This window comes from Sturnira hondurensis, unplaced genomic scaffold, assembly GCF_014824575.4.
Source record: "Sturnira hondurensis isolate 20B ecotype Veracruz unplaced genomic scaffold, ASM1482457v3 Scaffold0021795, whole genome shotgun sequence".
NCBI classification, from domain to species: domain Eukaryota; kingdom Metazoa; phylum Chordata; class Mammalia; order Chiroptera; family Phyllostomidae; genus Sturnira; species Sturnira hondurensis.
The window spans coordinates 5,647,975-5,668,681 of NW_028094426.1; the positions used below are offsets into that span (position 1 = coordinate 5,647,975).

At 37.4% G+C, this 20,707-nt stretch overlaps 1 protein-coding gene across 6 annotated transcripts in view; it reads left to right on the top strand.

The window, feature by feature from the left end:
- Positions 1-20,707, top strand: part of ABCC9 (ATP binding cassette subfamily C member 9) — a 119,885-nt gene that overhangs the window by 74,093 nt on the left and 25,085 nt on the right. For all 6 annotated transcript variants that reach the window (XM_037033969.1, XM_037033970.1, XM_037033973.1 and 3 more), the window contains 7 exons: positions 3,126-3,222; positions 5,322-5,551; positions 6,245-6,393; positions 6,600-6,669; positions 9,290-9,447; positions 12,837-12,929; positions 17,678-17,780. In XM_037033969.1, the coding sequence (XP_036889864.1) occupies positions 3,126-3,222; positions 5,322-5,551; positions 6,245-6,393; positions 6,600-6,669; positions 9,290-9,447; positions 12,837-12,929; positions 17,678-17,780 (900 nt within the window). The remainder of the gene's footprint in view (positions 1-3,125; positions 3,223-5,321; positions 5,552-6,244; positions 6,394-6,599; positions 6,670-9,289; positions 9,448-12,836; positions 12,930-17,677; positions 17,781-20,707) is intronic.

Consider the following 20,707-nt stretch of genomic DNA (forward strand, 5'->3'; position numbering starts at 1 on the left):
GGAAAACAAGCTCAGAGAAACTAAGTTACTTGTCGAAAGTTGCACAGTGTGTATGATAAGTGGTCCTAGTTGAACTTAAGTCCAGGTCCATATCCAGTGTAATTATAGTGTAATGTTATGTGTGATGTAATTACTACATGGGAAGTCAGACTGAATACAATAAAGAAAAGGACAACTTGTGACTAAGAGTGAAATTATAACTTGAGTTAGTAAATTTTTAATTGTTATCTCTTGAATTGTGATGAAGCAGTACCCAGAATTTGGTACCCCTGGCAGGGAATGAGATTGGAAAATGCAATCTTTATATCAACAAATTTTTTGAGAATATCAAGAAATTAAAAGCTTTTATTTTATAAAAGAATGAAAGGATGTGTGTTTCAATAGAGAAGGGAAGATAAAAAGTCAGACCCTTGGATTGCTCTGTCTTCTGTGGATGTGACCAAAATATCAAAAGGTAACTACATAAGGAGGAAATGATGTCTGTAAAAATCTTTAAGTAGAATAAGGTAAATCATGGAACCCTTGAAAACAGGACATTTGTTTAAAAAACAGTAAGGTACAATTGGCTGGTGCCCACTTAGAAATTATACTGTGAGAAGCTTGATTATGAACCTACAAGGGATGGATCCAAATGATATTTTTTCAGATGCCAGGGAGAAAAGAATATGATGTAAGCTTAAGGAGTGGGACCATTTATGATTTACTTTGGAAAGAAGATTTGGAAAGAGAGAGAAAGAGAGAGAGAGTGAGCTGTTGGCTTGGTTTTATAGTAATACTGTTAAGCCAGGAAGAATGTCCATTGTTATATTTAGAAATGAAGTGATTGCTTGAGATAGCATAGCTTTATAATTAAAGACACATTCCAGGGTTCTAAATAAGCTGAGGCAGATATGGAACAAGTTGAGGTGAGGACAGAGTGAACCCAGGTGTGAGGTGGATGAGTGGCAGTAGAAGCTGGAATGAACCATGCATCTGCCCAGAATCCCCACCTGGGAATGGAGGGAGGGTACTGCCACCCAGGGAAGACCGCTAGACACTATGGGGACAAGACCGCTAGAACACCCTGGGGAAGTATTTGTAAAGACAGTTTCTTGTTTAATTTATTATGTGGCAGAGTGTTTATGTAGAGCCCTGGTTCTCAACCACAGCCACTTTTGCCTTCTAGGAGACATTTGCAACATCTTTGGTTGCTGCAACTTAGGGGAAGTTGCTACTGGCATCTAGTGAGTAGAAGAAAGATGGTCCTAAACTTCTACAATGCACAGGGCAGCGCCTCCCCACCCTAAAAAAAAAAGAGTTTCTTGGGCCTAAAAGGCCATAGTGGCAAGGCTGAGAAAGGCTGCCCTACAGCCAAACAGATGGCACAAGCAGAGAAGGAAAGTGATATTAAAGGACCCACAACACATCCTGTCTCAGGACTTTACACAGCACTGTCAGTTTTAGGGTGAAGAGGTAAACAGCAAAGATTACATTAGATTAAAAGAATAGGCATGAAAACTACAAGAAGAAGAAAATAACTTTTTTAGCTGATTTAAATAATATTAAAAATTTCAGCTGGGATAGCATCAACCATTATCTTCATAATGTTATTACACTAAATAAGGTAACATCATTTGATGTTTCCTCCCCTACTCCCAGCTCTCAGTTGACCTGCACCATAGTTGACATTAAATATATATTGGAGAAATGAAACTGAATTCATATTTACCTGATCCAAATGTCAACACTATTTAAAATATTCAACCTGTAGTGAGCCTAATATGAGCATTTACTCATAGGAAACATGATTTTGAAGATTTTTTAAATGTCTATAGACTGTCCAATCTTTTGCTCACACAGCGTGGAGGTGGAATAAGATCAAACCTGCTTTTAAATGGACAGGTTCCATTTATTTCAGTACACTACTCCCAAAGGATTGGGTCCTTTTTAATTGTGTTTCATCTAAGCTCTTGTACAAGTGTTGGTTTTTGTATTATCAGACCAAATTAAAAGCTGATGTTAAGTTGTCTCTGAAAAAATACTGTTCATGAGACACTTTCACTTTTACTCTTTTTTAACCAAGAATCTGGAAGCAATAGAGCCGTCTAGAATAGCCTGTCTCCTGAATCACACGTGTCATCTGAGGCTAAGTGAATAAATAGACCTCAAACCAAAATCACTATTTAAAGGCCAATCACTTCAGGCTTATTGATGTAACAATGCTGATTTTTTTTTTATCAGCATCTACAGGAAACCCGCAGATTACCTTGATTCCAAAAGTTTGTGGGTCAGTTGTTTGGAACTCAAAATGCATTTCCCCACAGAAACCAGACATGTGGTTAGTTTCCCAGAATGTCCTGCAGAAGCTGATTGAATAATCCACAATGTAACACAATGCTACTCCAGTTCTGAAATCCGGGGTCAGGCGTATCGGACGCAGGGACTGGAGAAAATGAAGTGATCTTTCTTTCTTGGACAAGTCTGGAGCAACCCTTAAAAATTCGGGGTTTTTTTTGGTACCTTTCCCCTTCTCTTTCTGCATATGTCCCCCTCCTCGGTCTTTCTCCTAAACTGCTAGGCATCTAAGTACCCTCATTTCACATTTCCTTCAAATTTACTTATGTTCCTTCAGCTCCTGTTGAAGTCGCTATCTTTTGTGCAGCTATCAAAGAAACTCATTTTGATTTAATAGTTCATGATAACAGTGAATAACAGATAGTGCTTTAACCAGCCCAGATCATGTACTTTAAAGGAAGAAATTTAGTAACATAAATAAATCTTTAGTTAGAGAAATTAAAGGAGTTATCTGAAAGTGATGTAAAACTAAAAGCAAGTGTCAGTGATAGAACTGTGCTTTAGAGCTGGGGGAGGTATCCTCTGTCCTTGGGGTCAGCGGCATCATGCTGTCACTACTTTCTGGACTTCTTTCTGCTCTGGGGCTTCTTAGCTCTGAAGCACTTCCTGCAAAGCTTAGACATTGCTCCACAACTGCTCCTATGACAGGAGCTGCGGATGTATAGAGAGAGCAGAGAGCCCAGACTGGTAAGGTAACTAACGATTGGTACATGTGGGCCCCTGACCAGCAAGTTAAAACCTTCCTGTGGCTGCAAGCTCCTTGAGTGATAATAGCACAATGTTTGCTGCAGGACATGGAAGCCGACCAGACAACTTTAGAGAGGAAAACTCTGCGAAGAGCCATGTATTCCAGAGAGGCCAAAGCCCAAATGGAGGATGAAGATGAAGGTAGACTTTTTTCCTTACATCTGAAACAGTCAAATAGATAATGGGGGTGTGAGGGTTTTACCTTGGCAACTGACCCACGAGCTCCTGCTGAGGAATAAGCCACTCTGCAGACAGCAAAGAGCTAAATCAGGTACAGGGCAGTGAAAATGCAAAGAGTAGGAGTGAAGAAATGTGGTATGCAATTAATCCACAGGCACCTTGAGGGATTTCCCATAGTGCGTCTTAGTATATTTGTGTTGTGTGTGCGAGAAAGCTGAAATGAAAAGTCAATAGTTTGTAAAATCTAGACTCTTGTTCAGAAAAATTGGGAAGGTTTAGTATCATGACCCAATGGAGTTACTAATAAATGTCACTCTTTCAAAAATAAACAATAAATGGGAAATATGGAGATTCCCCATTTGAAATATATATATTGAATCATGAGGTTCCTCATGGTGTTTTTATGGCAATGAAGAGTAAGAGAATTAGAAAGCCATTTATTATATTTCAAATTTTATATCAATTTTCTGGATCAAATGAGGAATAGTGGGGAAAAAGATTTACTGGAAATTTGAGGAATGACATGAAATAATTACATTGCCTTGGCATTTATTGCCAGAAAGTTTGTACGATAAATCACTTTTAAGCCCACAGACTATATGCACTGTATTTCATTTTTCCTATACAGTTTTTGCTGAAGACTACATTCTTACAAGTTATTTTAAGCCACAGAGCACCAAAATGCACTACCTTTATGTTTCAGATGCTAACTATTCAGTTTGACAGCAAATGACTGAATGAATTGATAGATTTTGATTTTAATTTATTTGATTTAAAATGATTTTAAGGACAGTTTGGTGATATCAGCCTCTAGAATTCTAACCCAGTTATTTCTAATGTACTCTAAAGGTGATGAAAGGCCAGCTACTGTTTCCAGTGTGCCTGTGGAGAGCATACCACTTTAGATGCCAACTCTGCCCTTGGTGTATTAATCCATTTTCTCAAGTATATAATAAGATAAAGACACTTTCCTTACAGGGTAAAATGAAGTAATGTCTACCAAAGAGCCTAGTAAGGTCCTTGTACATATTACCTATTAGGTTGCTCGTTCTGGTCCTATCAGTATGTCTGTTCAAGCCATCAGGAAAGGAAAATAATTGCATGTTTCTACTACTTACGTTGGCCAATTCATCAGATTAGGTACAAGGAAAGCGAAAGAATGTTGTCTTTAGCTGGGCAGTCACAAGTGAGTTGAATTTTCAATTGATATGGAAACAGAATATGAATATTGAGGAGACTGCTAGCAGTTTGCAAGTGTCTGTGTCTTTCATTATGTAAATTTCACATCTTGACTTTCTCCTGCAAACCACCCTTAAGAGAGAGATTATTGGAGACCTGTTTATTTATTGCACCCAGATCAAATATTAGCATCCTTGGTGATGCTCAGTCTTCCCATTGTATCCATATTTAGATCCCTGTGGTCTGATAACCTATAATCCAAAACCAAGTTGTCTGTCATGGAACCATACAAATGATAAAGTATTGCTGGTCAGGAAATGCCCAGACCCTCTGTCCTCACAATACAGTGTATTCTAAGGATAGCCTTCCTGGAGTTTCCAGATGCTTAACATCTGAAAGGAACTCCCTCCCCACAGTCCCCTGTGGCTCCCAGCTCTGCCTTCAGACGTTTCTCTGCCCCTTCTCTGCCATGACCATGTTTAAAATGGGCCATAGAGAGCATGGAGTAGCCCTCTGGGGCCAGGGACAAATTTCAGAGCCTGTTTATTCCTGGTGCAGTATTCTAAATTCAGAAATTTAGCGTTCAGAGAATTCCGTATAAATATTTGCAGGCCAAGTATATGGTTTTACTGGCAACAAGTTATCTCATCCAGACACGGATTTTATGTTTTTTTTCACTCACTCATTCATTCATTCATTCATTCATTTTCGCCCATTTAAAAAAAATGATGTTTTCTCTGCCAGAAGTATTTAAGTTTTCTAAGACTAATTATTTATATTTCTATAAATTTGAGGGAGATCCTTATATGCTTTTTTGTGAGAGAATACAAATTCTACCTGCCTGCTGCCCACTTGAAACTTTAACGAGTGTTTCTATGCAGAGGAAGAAGAGGAAGAAGATGAGGATGACAACATGTCCACGGTGATGAGGCTCAGAACTAAAATGCCGTGGAAAACCTGTTGGCGCTACCTCACTTCCGGAGGCTTCTTCTTGCTTTTTCTCATGATTTTCTCTAAGCTTTTGAAGCACTCGGTCATCGTGGCTATAGACTACTGGCTAGCCACATGGACATCGGAGTACAGTATAAACAATCCTGGAAAAGCTGATCAGGTACAGCGGGTCCGGCTTTGGATCGTCAAGGAAAGCTTGAGAGTGACTGTGGTACCTTTTTATCTAGTTAGAGACCAATAGCCCCAAAGTCATAGGACTTTTGTTGGGTAAGGAAGTAAGTTAATTAGCACCGGGCCTGTCAGAGTGGGATCTGTTATCCTCACTTTTGTTTTTAAAGTTTATCACAAGACACGTTTAAAGATAATGTTTGGATGTGGATTCAAGAAAATTATGTGCCCTGGATAACGTATGTGTGTGTGACACACACAGGGGACTTTTGTTGTTCTGTTGGTATTTGATTTTAACTACCAGTACCAGTGAATGATCTGTTTATTCTGAAATTAGGGGTAACAAGAATGGGGGTTTCAGTATAAAAATCCAAGAATATTTCAAACCTACAAACAGATTGCACGCTTCATCTGCCCTTAGGTAAACCTTAGAATAAAGTGAAGGAAGAAGCAAGGGGAGAGTAGGCCTTAGGATTATGGTGGGAATATTGCCCTCTCAAAAACTGCACCCCTTCAACTGTCTAAATTGATGTAAAATAATGAAGTTGGAAATATTGTGCAACTTTGATATTTGATTTTCTAATAAGGAAAATCTTGACTGATAATTTCATGTGTTTTTTATGTCAGTGTGCCTTAGACCTACTACGTAATAATTTCATGTGTTTTTTATGTCGGTGCATCTTAGACCTACTATGTAGCTGGATTTGGCATACTCTGTGGAGCAGGAATTTTCCTCTGCCTTGTTACATCTCTCACTGTGGAATGGATGGGTCTCACCGCTGCCAAAAATCTTCACCACAATCTCCTCAATAAGATAATTCTTGGACCAATAAGGTAAGAAGTTATTATTTTTATTTCCACGTATAAAATCTACATGCATTTTAAAATTTAAGTAAAATGTGCAATTTTAAGAATCTGTTCAGTCCTTGAAGAAATGAATAGGGACCTTCTCATTTTCATGGCTCCAAGATGTCTATTCGCAGTGCTCAGATTCCAAATGGTTTAGTATTTTCATACATTTCAATGTATTTGTTGCCTAGATTCTTTGATACCACACCCCTGGGACTGATTCTCAATCGCTTTTCAGCTGATACAAATATCATTGATCAGGTGAGTGTGTGAGTTAGTTCCAAGCTCAAGAATAAATTTCTTAGTATAAGCTAAATAACATTTTGAGATATACCATGATCTCTCTTAACAATATAGGATTTCTAAAACTTAAGTGAAAACCTACTTATGTTCCTATCAATATTGTATGCATAAATGGTTTACAGAATAAAATCTTTAAGGAAAACCTTAATGCAAAATAATTTATACGTGTAGGAGAGAATACTTAGATAACCAGCATGATGTCAATAGAAATAGCAGAAAATAAACTAACATCTAAATTTTTATTATAAAAAGGAATGATTTTGATCAATGTTGTATCTCTATTCATAGTAAAGTTCTTAAAAGTTCAGTTGATGCAAAGTATCTCCCACAAGTAAAGAATGGAATGCCAATCTATCTTAAAGGTCCTTTATTTTTATTAGTTGAGGTCTTGAATGAGAGAAGTTGTAGGTGGTGTGATATTTTAGAAACATTCCAAAGATAACCAGTTGAGTCTTAGATCCTCAGACCTCTAAAAGTTGGTCCTGAAATTAAAGACCTCATACTCTGAATTTAGCTAACTCTGAGAACAGACCCTTTAGGATGATTGAGAAAAGAATCCATCAAATTAGCCCTTGCCTTTTCCGATTTTACAGAATAAGCCTTAGGAACACCTAAATTACCCTCAGTTTAGAAAAAGAGCCCTGGCTCGTGTAGCTCAGTGGACCGAGCACTGACCGGCCTACTACGCAAAGGGTCACTGATTTGGTTTCCAGTCAGGGCACATGCCTGGGTTGCAGGCTGGGTCCCCAGTGGGAGGCATGCGAGAGGCAACTGCACATTGATGTTTCTATCCCTATCTTTCTCCCTCCCTTCCCCTCTCTAAAAATAAATAAATAAAGTCTTTTAAAAAACAAAAAGAATGCTTGATTCATACAGCCGATTAAAAAGTATGCTGAAAAATTTTGGTATTTTTGCAAAATTGATGTAAAGTCACATGGTACCTAAAAGACTTTATAAGGAATATATATATATATATATATATATATATATATATATTCCTTATGAAGGAATATAAATATATATATGTATTTCTGATATATATATATATATATATATATATATCAGAAAAAAACAAACAGTCCTTATTTGGGAGACGAAATTATTGCCACCTTGAGAGTTCAAAGCAATTGAATGAATTCTGAAGTTCGAGTGTCTGCATAATATATATACAAAAGTAATCTTTTCTTACACCAATTACAAAATTTTGTAAAACAAATGAGTGAAAATTTATTTTAAGTGAAAAACAAATTCCATTTATAAACCAACAGAAACTGTCAAGAGAAAAATGAAACTAACATAAGAAAAAGAGATTTTTAAAATACTAGAAATCACAAAAATCCTGTCTAGACAGAGAGAATTTCCCTATCGGATACCCACCAAACACGGTTGAATTGAAACACTCTGGTGATCACAGGAAATGAGCAGATCAAGAGAACAAGATGGAGAATTAAAAAACACCAGCTTATAGAGAGATGTAAGATAGGATAAATGTGTACTTTGAATCAATAAGAAAAGGATTATTTTTTCAATAATACTGTTGGGACAATTAGGTAGCCATAAAATACAAAGCAAATACATTTGGAATAAAGATGGCCATATAATAACATGAAACTATAAAATAAAATGTAAGAGTAATTGTACTTTTAAAATTTGGGGTTGGCAAAGTTTTTAAAAGTAAGACTCAAAACTCAGAAAAAATAAGGGAAAAGACCAAAAGAAATGACTGTATGCAATTTTAAAATTCTACTAAGCTAAAAGCATCAAAGACAAATTTAAAATATAAAAGATTAACTGGAAGAGGCCCTGGCTGGTGTAGCTCAGTGGATTGAGCACAGGTCTGCGAACCAGAGGATCGCGGTTCGATTCCCAGTCAGGGCACATGCCTGGGTTGCAGGAAGGTTGCCTGCAGGCCAACTCCCAGCAGGGGATGCACGAAAGGCAACCATACATTGATGTTCCTCTCCCTCTCCTTCCCCTCTAAAGATAAATAAATAAATAAAATCTTTTAAAAAAGATTAACTGGGAGAAAAACTGGCAACATATATTTAAAAAGGGGATAAACATTCACAGTATAGAGAGAACCTCTAAAAATCAATAAGGAAAGTAAACCATCAAATCAAAAACATGCAAAAGATATTAGCAAGGAATTACAGAAAAATAATTTAAATGTCTTACATTAGAGGAATAGCTAAGTGTATTTTTAATACTATGCAGCCATTAAAAACTTGATTTGGATTTAGTGACATGGGAGGACTTACAGTCTATCTTGTTCAGTAAAATAAAACAAACACATGGACAAATAAGATTCATAGTAGAGTGCTATTACAGTCCTCCAGATAAACAAATAAGTAGGTAAACTGACCAAGGATAAGTAGATATGTAGGTAAATGGATAAATACACTAACCTGTGGGAAGTGAGTGAAGTTAGAGCGAAAAACTGCTCACAATAAAATTGTTTCTATACTACTTCTGTAATTAACTGTATAATGTCACATTAATAGAAAGTGAATATTATCTTGCCTTGTAACCAACATGTATTGAGCTAAAACATTTTCCTTTCAAACTACCTTTGTAATAGCACATCCCGCCAACTTTAGAATCTCTCACTCGCTCAACGCTGCTCTGTCTGTCTGCCATTGGCATGATTTCCTATGCTACCCGTGTGTTCCTGGCTGCTATTGTGCCTCTTGGAGTCGCCTTTTATTTTATCCAGAAATACTTCCGAGTGGCCTCTAAGTAAGTAAAACAATATTCTACTCATCCTCAAAAGCCTATATGTTTGATTTACTGTGGTCTGTATGTACTGTGGGTTTTTTTTCAAGATAAGGTATAGGATTTGGAAATGCAACCTGTTTTTATCATGATGAACCTATCCTGACGTGGGAGATCTACTGTAACTGTTTCTGTAATTGGCTGTCCACCCTTACATAGCCCTGGACACAAATATATTAACACGTGGATTGATCTATTGAGTTTTTGGTCCACAGACTGCCAAAGTTTTTATCCTGTGTGGTCCTTTTATTGAACATGGTATTGGCAAAAGAATTAGAAAATCCAACCTAGTCCCCCCAAATAAGTGACTTAATATTATTATATTTCCAAGTAGGGGGAAAAAGTAAAATATATTAAAATGTTTAAGATCCATTCTGTAAAAAAATACAATACAAATAAAAATGGTTAAAGACAGAAAACGGACTAATGACCATGAAATAGATAATGTTGAATGCTGTAACTTTAGGAGACTGGAAATTTTCAGACTGGATCATTTAAGATGCACTTGAATACCCAGCCAAATAAATAAAAGATAGCCATGGATTTAAAATTATTCTATTAATATGGGATTTGTCAGTTGCTGAGCTGTTGAATAGTTAAATGAAATATAGTACCAGTAGTTTTGAAATTTCCAGTTTAACTTGGAAGCCCTGCTATAAATAGTACAGTAAATGTTATATCATTACAATAATCACATTATTTCAACAAACACTTACTAAGCATTGACAGTGCTGCAAATAATTGTGTGAGCCAGTGGGGCAGATGAAGAGATCAACATGATAAGGACCTGTTATGAAACAGTTTTGGGGGAAGATAAAACAGAGTAAGTGCTGGACTAGGAAGAAAGACATTAAGTTTGTTCAGCAAACTACAAATATTTGATAGGACTTGAGGCAGGGGAGTATAAGGAAAAAATCAATGCAGGGAACAAAAAAGGGCAAGAATAAAGTTGGGAACTTCTGAAAATACCATACCACATTTCCTAATTTAAAAAATATAGATTCTCCCTCAAGGCTGTGACTTAGGCTCATTCAGATGTTGGGGATCTCTATTAAAGCCAGAGTGTTTTTTCATCCCCAGCCTCATACCCTCTTTTACAGCGAATGCAGACCAAAAGAGAGAGGCCAGTCATTAAGTTCATGCTTTCGCTGTTTCTAGTGTCATGGCTCACGCCCCTTTGATGGAGGGGCCAAAAAGTGTAGTTACTTCATTCTGCCTTCCCCCCACTAAATAAACAGTCACGACTTACTTCAGTCACACATTTAGTTGGGACTGTTTTTGTCCCTTAGCAATACAAATTGAGTGCAAAGTCTAGGCAAAGATCTAGTTCACTAATTTGAGTTGAGCAGTCTGTTCATTATAAGTGAGAATAATTTGTCGGCATGGGCAGCAACTTAAAAAAAACAAAAGGGATGACCATTTTTAAAGAATCAACACTGACAATGGATTATAAACCATTTTTTTATTTGAAATCCTCTGAAAGCTAGCAAATATGACCATATGATTTTAAGTGTCTCCGATTAAAAATATCGTTTTAGCCGCTGAGGTTTTGCAGGATTTACCCACATTGAAAAGCTCAGGCAGCCTAACAGATGATTTTGTAAACACCAAGGAGAATTTGAATGGGGGACGCGCTACAGGGAATGCCACACTTTTTGAATGTCTAAAATGCAGATCTAATGTGTAGTTAGCTCTGGACACGTTTCTTCCTTACAACATTACAAGACCAAACTGTACCCTCACCTTTACTCACAAAATGCACTCCTACAAACAAGCGTTCCTCCTTCCGAATTTTTTCCCTTCACTACTAACCTCAGTGTAGTGACCACCTGTTGCTTGTGTCAAAATTACAAATAGCCACTTGGTTTTCTGTTTAAAAATAGCAGACAGTTTACATTCCTTTATATTCATTCTCCTCCGCTCTTCCTTCCTCTCCCCTCATCTGCAGTTTCTGAAGTGAGCAAATCCATGTTAGAAACTCAAAAAAAAACAAAAAACAAAAAACCCATTGCATTTATTTGTGGGACAAAATAGACAGCCCAGAAATGGCACATACTGATTGTGGAAGATTGTCTATCAGTGTAGTCAGTTCAGTTGACCCTGGCAGATGAATGTCAAGGCTGCTGCTTTCATTCCCTCCATCCCAAAGACCTGGAGAAGTGCAGAAAAAGAGACTGAAGAGAGAGGGAGTTTTGAAACGTGTTATAACTCTTAGCCTACCTTGTAGAAATGCTAGCTTATTTAAAGAAAAATTGTCATGAGTGTTCATCCTCATGAAAAGGGTTAAATTGAGTCATATGTCCACCAAACATTCATTGAATGCTATGTATATCTATATAGATATGGACATATAGGTATATATACATACATGTATACATATATGTAGCTATATATAAAATTTTTATTCATAAAAGCTCATGATGGCAGAGATTCAATCTCACTGTGGCCAAAGCCAAACTTATAATCCTTTTTTTCCCCAAATATCTTATTCTTGGCCCTCCACCCTGGTGAATTGCACTGCCATTTTCCAAGTCTGCTAAGCCACAGCGAAGACATATTTGACTCTTCTGTCTTGTTCACCTTGCTACAACTACTTGATTGTAGCAGTTTAGACAGCTGCTTCTAGTAGAGTGACTTACGGCCTTCCGCTATTTTAAATCTAACCGGCATCACACCAGTTCATAACTTTAAAAACATCTCTTATGTGTAGACTGTGGAACTCACTCATTCTATTTCACCCTTTACACTGTCTCCCAAGTTCTGTTGCTTAAGCATAGCTGTAATCATTTTGTTTCTCGTTGTCAGTGATTTTTCCGAGCTACCCAAGATTTTCCACAACCTAGTCTCACCCATTTTTTCCTAAAGCCCTTTCTCACTACAACATCCCTAAAGAACTGTGGGCACCAGGCAGATTGAACTGATTGAACTTCCAGGTTCTTCAGTCTTCTGCGCCTACTCTTTTGTTCCCTTAGCTAGAACACACTACTTCTCATCTGTTTGGTTGAGGCCCTCCTGATGCTTAAGGTTTAGCATAAATGTCACCTCCTAAAGGTATTACCTGTCTCCTATGTATGGCTCAGTTGTTCATTCCTCTGTGTCCCCATAGGAGTTTACTTTAGCTGTTCTACAAAACTGACATTTTATGTAACACTTTACATTCAGCTTGGGCCCGTATTTATTCTATACCCATCTTTCTCTTCATTTTGAGACTATAAGATGTTAACGTTTTTGTTAATTGGTTGCTAGAGAAGAATAATTATAATGATAAATAATAACCTTAATTTAGAATAAACATGGTGGTCTTTGAGCTTGGCGGCAGGTGAGGTTTATTTTTCTGCTTCTGTCTGTTCTAGGGACCTCCAGGAACTTGACGATAGTACCCAACTCCCTCTGCTTTGCCACTTCTCAGAAACAGCTGAAGGCCTCACCACCATTAGGGCATTTAGGTGAGTACCTATGTTTCCATTTTGTTAAGTAGGCAATTACGTCATCACAAATATTTATCTACAAATAACTGACAGCTGCTACCATTTTTTGGCTGTCCACTGCGTGTGCATGACAGTGTCTTAAATTAGAAGAAAATGAGGCAATAAGTGATCAGAGACAGACTTTAATCATCTGAAATTTTCAACTAGGATAAAGAAAGAATGAAATACCACATTGGAAGCTGTATGGTTTAGATGAGGCTTTTAAATTTCCCTAGTTTCAGGGTCCTCATTTGTGAAGTGGGAAAGTCCATTTCATTTCTTAGGATCATTGAACTAACTGATATAATGCATGTGACCAGTGATAAGCAAAGAAGTACCCAACAAATAAGTTAAAATGAATTTATTAATAATAATAAAACAGCCCTGGTTGGTGTAGCTCAGTGGATTGAGCTCAGGCCTGTGAACCAAACAACCGCAGTTCGATTCCCAGTCAGGGCGCATGTCTGGGTTGGAGGCCAGTTCCCAGCAGGGGGCGCACGAGAGGCAACCATACGTTGATGTTTCTCTCCCTCTCTCCTTCCCTCCCCCTCTAAAGATAAATAAATAAAACTAAATAATAATAATAATAAAATAACTATCATACTAGAGTTATTTTACGACTTAATCAGTTTTTTAATGTTTGTAAACAGAATAATAACCCAAGCTTTTGATCAAGAGTATTACTTAACAGTCAAAAAATGAAAAAAACCTTTCCTTGTTTTTCCTATTTCAGTAAATCAGAAAAGAAAGTGGCATCACTGAATATTTTATTTAATAAAAAAATTGACATCTCAAAGTATTATATCTTTCTGCAACCCTAAATGCAAATGAGTATTGATTTCAGAGATTTTTCTAACCTGAGACATTATATTTGTATAATGTGTAGAAATGATATATATTTATACAATTTCTTATATTTTTATAAATATTCTTACATATTTATATTTCTTATATTTATATATGTATATATATATATATTTGCACAGAATTCCCACATAAATCTACATAGGTTTCATCAGGAAGCATTCATATTTTCTGTAGTTGTGTGTCTTCCCATCAGAGTGTGCAGACTTTTATTGGTGATGGTAAAACTATTTCTTGACATTGAATATGGATATTAAAACAAAATTTGTATTCTAATAGTAGCCATCAGTGACCAAGTGACCAATATAAGCACACTATATTAAATAAAGATTACATTTTCCACCAAACAAGCCCTTTTGAGTTATTTTTTTGAGTGCTGAACACATGCTAAGTACTGCCCTTGCTGTGTCTATGTAAAGACTCCAGAGACATGGCCTTTTGCTTCCACCCCAGATAAATGCCATAAAGAAAAAGGGTGGGGTGACATGGGGGCCGGGGCAGCCTGTGACTGGATTCAGGCAACCTGATGGGATCAGCTTTTTGCTGGATGTGGATCAGCAAGAAGTTGGTAGGTTGACCATATGACAGCCTCTGTTTTCTCCCTGAAGAATAAGGTGAGATATTTTCTGAGAGCAAGGAGGACTAGAACCAGGTAAATCATCTTGAAGTTTAGAATGAAAGAGAAACTTGACCGAGAGTCATTGTTTAGATTTTTCATTTACCTTCTTCACTAGATACATGAGCAGAATTTAGCATGACTATTCCTAATTTTACATTGGGAAAATTTCAGGTAGCTGTTAGAAGAACACAATATAGTACCTATTAACCTTCAAGCCTTGAATTATGATTGGAAAAAACAAAAGATGACCCAACTTTTATGTAAAAAGTACCTGCACCATACTAGTCCAGATTTAGATCTTCCCAGGTTCATTTTTTAAAGTAAACATTAAATACCATAGATATCAGCATTGTTAAACCAAAGGAAGATTTAAAATATGGGGATCGTTCTGTTACCAAGAATACAACTCTGATAGAATCTTTACATTCGGGACTTGTGGCACAGAATCAAACACATTCTTTTCCATCCATTTCTTCCTTTTTTTTCAAGCTACCCAGAGTCCCCAGAGCCCTCAGCTCTTTTGGAAAGTTAGTATTTACTGATTAGCCTGTCTTTCCTCCCCTGCCTTCAGAGTTCATGGTGTACTCACATGCAGCCATCAACTCCCTCAAGAAGTTTTACCACGAAAGTATCACAGTTAAATTAGACTGAGATTTCAGTGACCTTTCCTATTATTTTTTTGTCTGACAGAATAAAGGTCTAAGAACGTTCAGAAGATGAGCTGGATGTGGATGAAAAGATACAGACTGAGTGTGTCAAAGTTTCCATTAGGAAAACAGAAGGTTTCTTGCCAAATAGAAATACACAGAAAGAATGTTCACTGCATTTCCACCCCTCCCCTCTCACTGCTGCTTCAAACTGTTGCCAACTCCATTTACAAACTCTTTAAGAGTGTATCTGAAACAATATCCCCAAACCAAAGGAGTAAGAAGAGTCCCAGACAAAACACTTTCTCAGAATGAAGTGTTTAGTGTTCATCTCCAATGTAGTCCACCGGCCTTAGTCTTACTGGCCACATCTCCAGTCTCCATCACCACTCCTGTAAGGAAAGGGACCCTTCCTCGAGCCCCTAAAAATGTTGTTTTCTTATTTCTGTGCCTTTGCTCATGTTGCTCTCCCTACTTCCAGTGCTTTGTCCGCCCTTGTTCACCTGAAAAATTCAACTCATCCCCTAAAACCTCACTCAGATGACCTTCCCAGTCCTCCATGAAACCTTGCTTAATTCTTCCCTCCCATGCTCCACCCCAGTCCTCACCATCCCAATCCTCTGGACCCTGGAAATCATCCCCTTCTTTTATGTTCACATAGTGCTTTGCACATAGGGCCCTTCTAACAACCTCTGGATTGTACCGTCCTTGCTTGCAATGCCTTGTGTACCTCCCTCACAAACAGTGGGCTCTTCAGGAACAGAAGTCAGAAGTCAGGTCTTGTTCATATGTGTATTCTGATGTGTCACTTAGAGTTGGTGCTCGCCAAATGTTTCTGAACAAAGGCATGAAAATCTCCCTACCTTTGCAAGTGCAGGAAAAAAGGCCCTTATACGGATATCTCTTGTTACAGTTCATATTCCCTATCTCAGTCAATCTTATGATCCTATGAACCATCCTACCTTTTGAGCATCCACTCTGTTCATCTCTAGAGTGGTAAACATGAGGGTAGGCACGTTCCTGGGACGGCTAAGGCCTGCCTTGGTGTATTGCCGCTCAGCACAGGTCCTCTGAGCCTGGCATTTGGGTCAAGACTTCATAACTCTAAGTGAGGTAATTATTTGGCTCTGATTGCAGAATCCTTTGATTGTTTTAGGTCAGATGTTACTGTCTGACTCAATTATCTGATTTATCTGGTTTGGCATGTTGGAGTGATCAGGTCAATTGGACATATATCAAGTATCTGCTTTATATTGGCCTGTATGGATGGTTTCATGGGCCAAGTGAACGCCCCACCCAGATTCTTCAGTCTTCGGCATAGGAGTGGTTTATTATAAAGTTTTACAAATTGGCTTGAACATCTGGGGGGACTTGGGGCGGGCAGTCTTTTATCAACCACGAATCACAGGCAAACTGTCAGATGAAGTTTGGCTCTTCCTTGCAAATGTGATGCGTAGATAGGGGGTCAAGGTAAGACCAGCCATGGTGGCAGAGGGTGAATAAACCACATTTTGGGTTGGTATTTCCTCCAACCTTCCAATGTGTCACTTAGAGCTGGTGCTTGCTAAATGTTTCTGAATGAATTAAACCAGTTAGTTTGATTATATTATCCAGCTTTCCATTGTTTCTGTTATTCAGGGAAAAGACTTTTAAAATGGAAAGAGTCTATTTTTGTGATTTAGCCAAGATTCATCACCATGTAGCTCAAGTTGCTGTGAGAGTAGCTCCTATGTTCAAATTGATACAATATTTACTAGCCATTTCCTTTATAACACACGTTTTGTAGGATTGAGTCGGATCATGTTATTCACCAGGAATGACCTTAATTTGGTCAAGGATTGATCTCTAAACTGTACACATCATAAGATCCTCTAAGTATACAAGGTACGGGTTCTTCCCACACCACAGCCATCCTTAGAAATAGTTTAGATCGTTGAGGCACAGGTATCTTATTTAAATCGCACAATTCTTCTAAGAACATCAGACATCTCCAAAATTTCTTTTTCGTGTCATCCCAGTTTCCTTTTCTGGTTCCCTCAAACACCAGACAAAAGGAGAAGTTTGAAAGTATTTTCAAATTTGAAAGTATCAAACAAGTAATTGGATACAAATGCGTGGATTCCCATCTTCCCAGTTCTCATCAGCACCTCCCACCCCAACTCTAACGGTGCTATTTGGAAAAGTAAAATAAGTGCAATAAAAAGTAGGGTGGGATTTTTGCATTTTTGTACAACTTATTCTGGTTTGTGTAAGACCCTTGCAACATAGGCCATACCTTGTTTCCGTGGCTACAATTATTATGTGGAAATTTATGAAATGATCACTAATAAGACTTTGTTATTAGAAAGATTCCTTTTCATAGCAGAGGTCTGAGAAATGAAGGAAACATTGGATCATGCAGTCCCTACTGAGAATATCACAGAGCAGTAGCAGCTGGCCTTTATTTTGAAATAGGAGTTGTTCCCTAGTCATTTCATCCCATTAGTTTGTCACTCAGTTGAGTAAATAGTGTAGTAGTAAGTGTGACTGTATTTTTTCTGTTTTCTATTATTTCTCCTGTTTTGTGGTTAACATGAGAATATTTTTGTTTTCTGCAGGCATGAAAACAGATTTAAGCAACGTATGCTGGAACTGACGGACACAAACAACATTGCCTACTTATTTCTTTCGGCTGCCAACAGATGGCTAGAGGTCAGAACGGTACGTTCATTTCATGATTTCGAAATGGAAACCAAACAGAAAAGAGGCCTGATGCAAAGAGGGAGGCAGTTGCAAAAATTAGTCTGCCACTGAGATTCAGCACTAACTTCACATTTTCTGGACTTTAAAAATAAATCAGGTTTGTTTATGTTGCAGATGAAATTTGTCACAATGTTTTAGCTAATGGCAAGGCAAATAGCCCCAGAAACAAAATTTCATCCTGTGTTCATTTGTCTTTAGATTACATAAGTTAATGGAATGGCAAATATTTGTATAACTTCAATTTTTTTCCAAAAGAGCAAGTTTGACAAGTGAACAGATGTACTTATTTCCTTCACTCAGCTTCGCAGGCCTGGGAGAGGAGGTGCCTTTTTATGTTTTAAGTCAGTGGAGGATCATGTTAACACAAAATGTAAAAAACTGTAATTAATCATCTATTGCTTCCATCTGTCACAGGAAGCGAGAGAATGGGCACACGCATTGGCATTTACAGACTTGGTCTGGCAAGTTAATGAACTCATTTGAGTTCCAGTTCCTCATCTATAAAAGAGGAATAAGAATATATAGCTCATGAGGGTATTAGGATTAAAATGGTAATAAAAGTCCCCTAGTTCACTGAGTAGCAAATGTGCTGGACAAATGTCTTTGAAAGGATTGGAAGGATAGGTGGGTGAAAATGGTACCCGCACTGTAAGTGATTCATAAACCAGCCAAGAGGGGTATGGAGCAGGAAATAGATGAGACCCAAGTTTCAGAAGGGAAGGAAAAGTACAGTTGATGCTAGAATAGCATGTCTTTGAACTGCATGGGTCTCCTATGCGTCGATGGTTTTCAATAAATACTGTAAGTGTATTTTCTTATGATTTTTAAATTACATTTTATTTTATTTAACTTACTGTAAGAACACAATATATACTACATATACAAAATATGTGTCAATTGACTTGATGTTATTTGTAAAGCTTCTTCCAGTCAACAGTAGATTATTAGTAGTGAAATTTGGGGGGAGTCAAAAGTTACACATATTTTTCGACTCTGTGGAGGGTTGATACCCCTAACCCCTGTGATGTTCTGGGTCAACGATAGTTTGCAGACTGGTCTGTGTATCTGCAGTGCTGATAAGCTACTTAGGTGGTAATGATTTGTCTATAATCTTTTTAGAAAATAATGATTTGTTAGTTTGTGAAAAGAAAAAGGAGGTTTATATGTACTATTTTAAGAATCTCATTTCCACCTGCTGGTTAAGCATCCCTACCATATGCAGGCTTTTAAAAAAACTCAACAGACACCTGGCTGGTGTAGCTCAGTGGACTGAGCACAGGCCTGTGAACCAAAGGATCGTGGTTTGATTCCCTGTCAGGGTTGCAGGCCAGTTCCCAGTAGGGAATACACGAGAGGTAACCATTCATTGATATTCCTCTCCCACTCTCCTTCCCTTCTGCTCTAAAGATAAATAAATAAAATCTTTAAAAAAAATAAAACTCAACAGACAAACAGTAAAGGGAATTTGATAAGGTTGAAATGAAAGAGCCCACGTTAAAATCTGAGCTATTGATGGATGAATACAGACTGATATGGAATCTTGGACCCCTGCATGAAATTTAGTTGTCATGATTTCTCACTAGTTTACAGAGATTCTCTACCACTGTAGTAGTCATTATATAGTCATTATATAGAAACTATTCAGAATATAATGCAATTATACTTCTCAAATTTTAGATTGAAGCATTTGTTGTTGGTAAGAAATTCCTTTCCTTTCGGGTAGCTGTGGGGTTGGGCAAATGTCTTCTGAATTACCTGGAGGTAATGTGGAGGTAGATGAAGTGCTTCTTAGGATTTATAACAAAACCAAAACATTATTTCTAGATCCTGGCCAGATCCTAAGTCTTTCCTTAAAACTTCCGTTTATTTGTTCAAATCTATTTTCTCTAAAAAAGAAAATCATCTCTGAATAACAGAATTAATGATGAAATAGCTTAATGAAAGGTTTCAAATTCATAAGGGAAATATGTTACCAGCTACCTTTATATAAACTTGGAGATCAAGTATGTTTTCTAGTGGGCAAGTGTGTTCTCTTTGGACTAGAGGTGAGTGCCTGACTTGAGTCCTGTTTCTGCTCTTCAGCACTTCCTACTGTCAAGGTAATAGACAAGCGTTTAACAAGAATCTTCAAGCAAACCATATGTTCTGTTCTCATAGCCAGAATATAAAATAGTAGAGCCTTCAGGCTGCCAAGAAAGGAAAGGTCAGGAAAAATTAGAACGACAGCCAGATTCCGAATGAGTTAGTTTAGTTTGACTTATAACCCATTACTTGAACCCCCACAGGAAAAAGCAGTCAGACCTACCTGAATGTGAAAGGATTGTAGTTCCATTAGTAGAAACCTAAAGAAAATATTGATATTTCAACAAGAAGAGCACAATCTGTCATTCATTCTGTTACTAGTAGTATGTCTTTATTTTTTATATATTATACTCTTTTCAAGATTTGTTGTCTAGTTCATTACCAGAACTCTCCTTTAAACTAATACCAAAAATAAATAAATAAATAAATAAATAAATAAAATATTTGCTTCTATTTCTGATGAGTAAAGGTGAATTTTGGTAAGAAACTCGTTGATTTGTTGCAAAGTTTTGGGCATATCTGCTGAGAGAAGTCAAGGCCCCAAGTCCTTTGTGTATTCACTTGTCCACTTCACCGTTGTATTTCTGTGTCGGTCAGTTCAGGTAGGTAAGCACATGGGCACACACACATGCACAAACCTCCAGAGCACCCCAGAGATACGACTTAAAGCCAGTCAGACTCTCTCTCTTTCTCTTCTGCTGAGTACATTGAGAGTTTTCAATAGAACTAGAATAATTGGAATAATAGAATATTAAGGTATTTAGTTGGATATAAATCCTATAATCCAGGGGCATACGCCACAG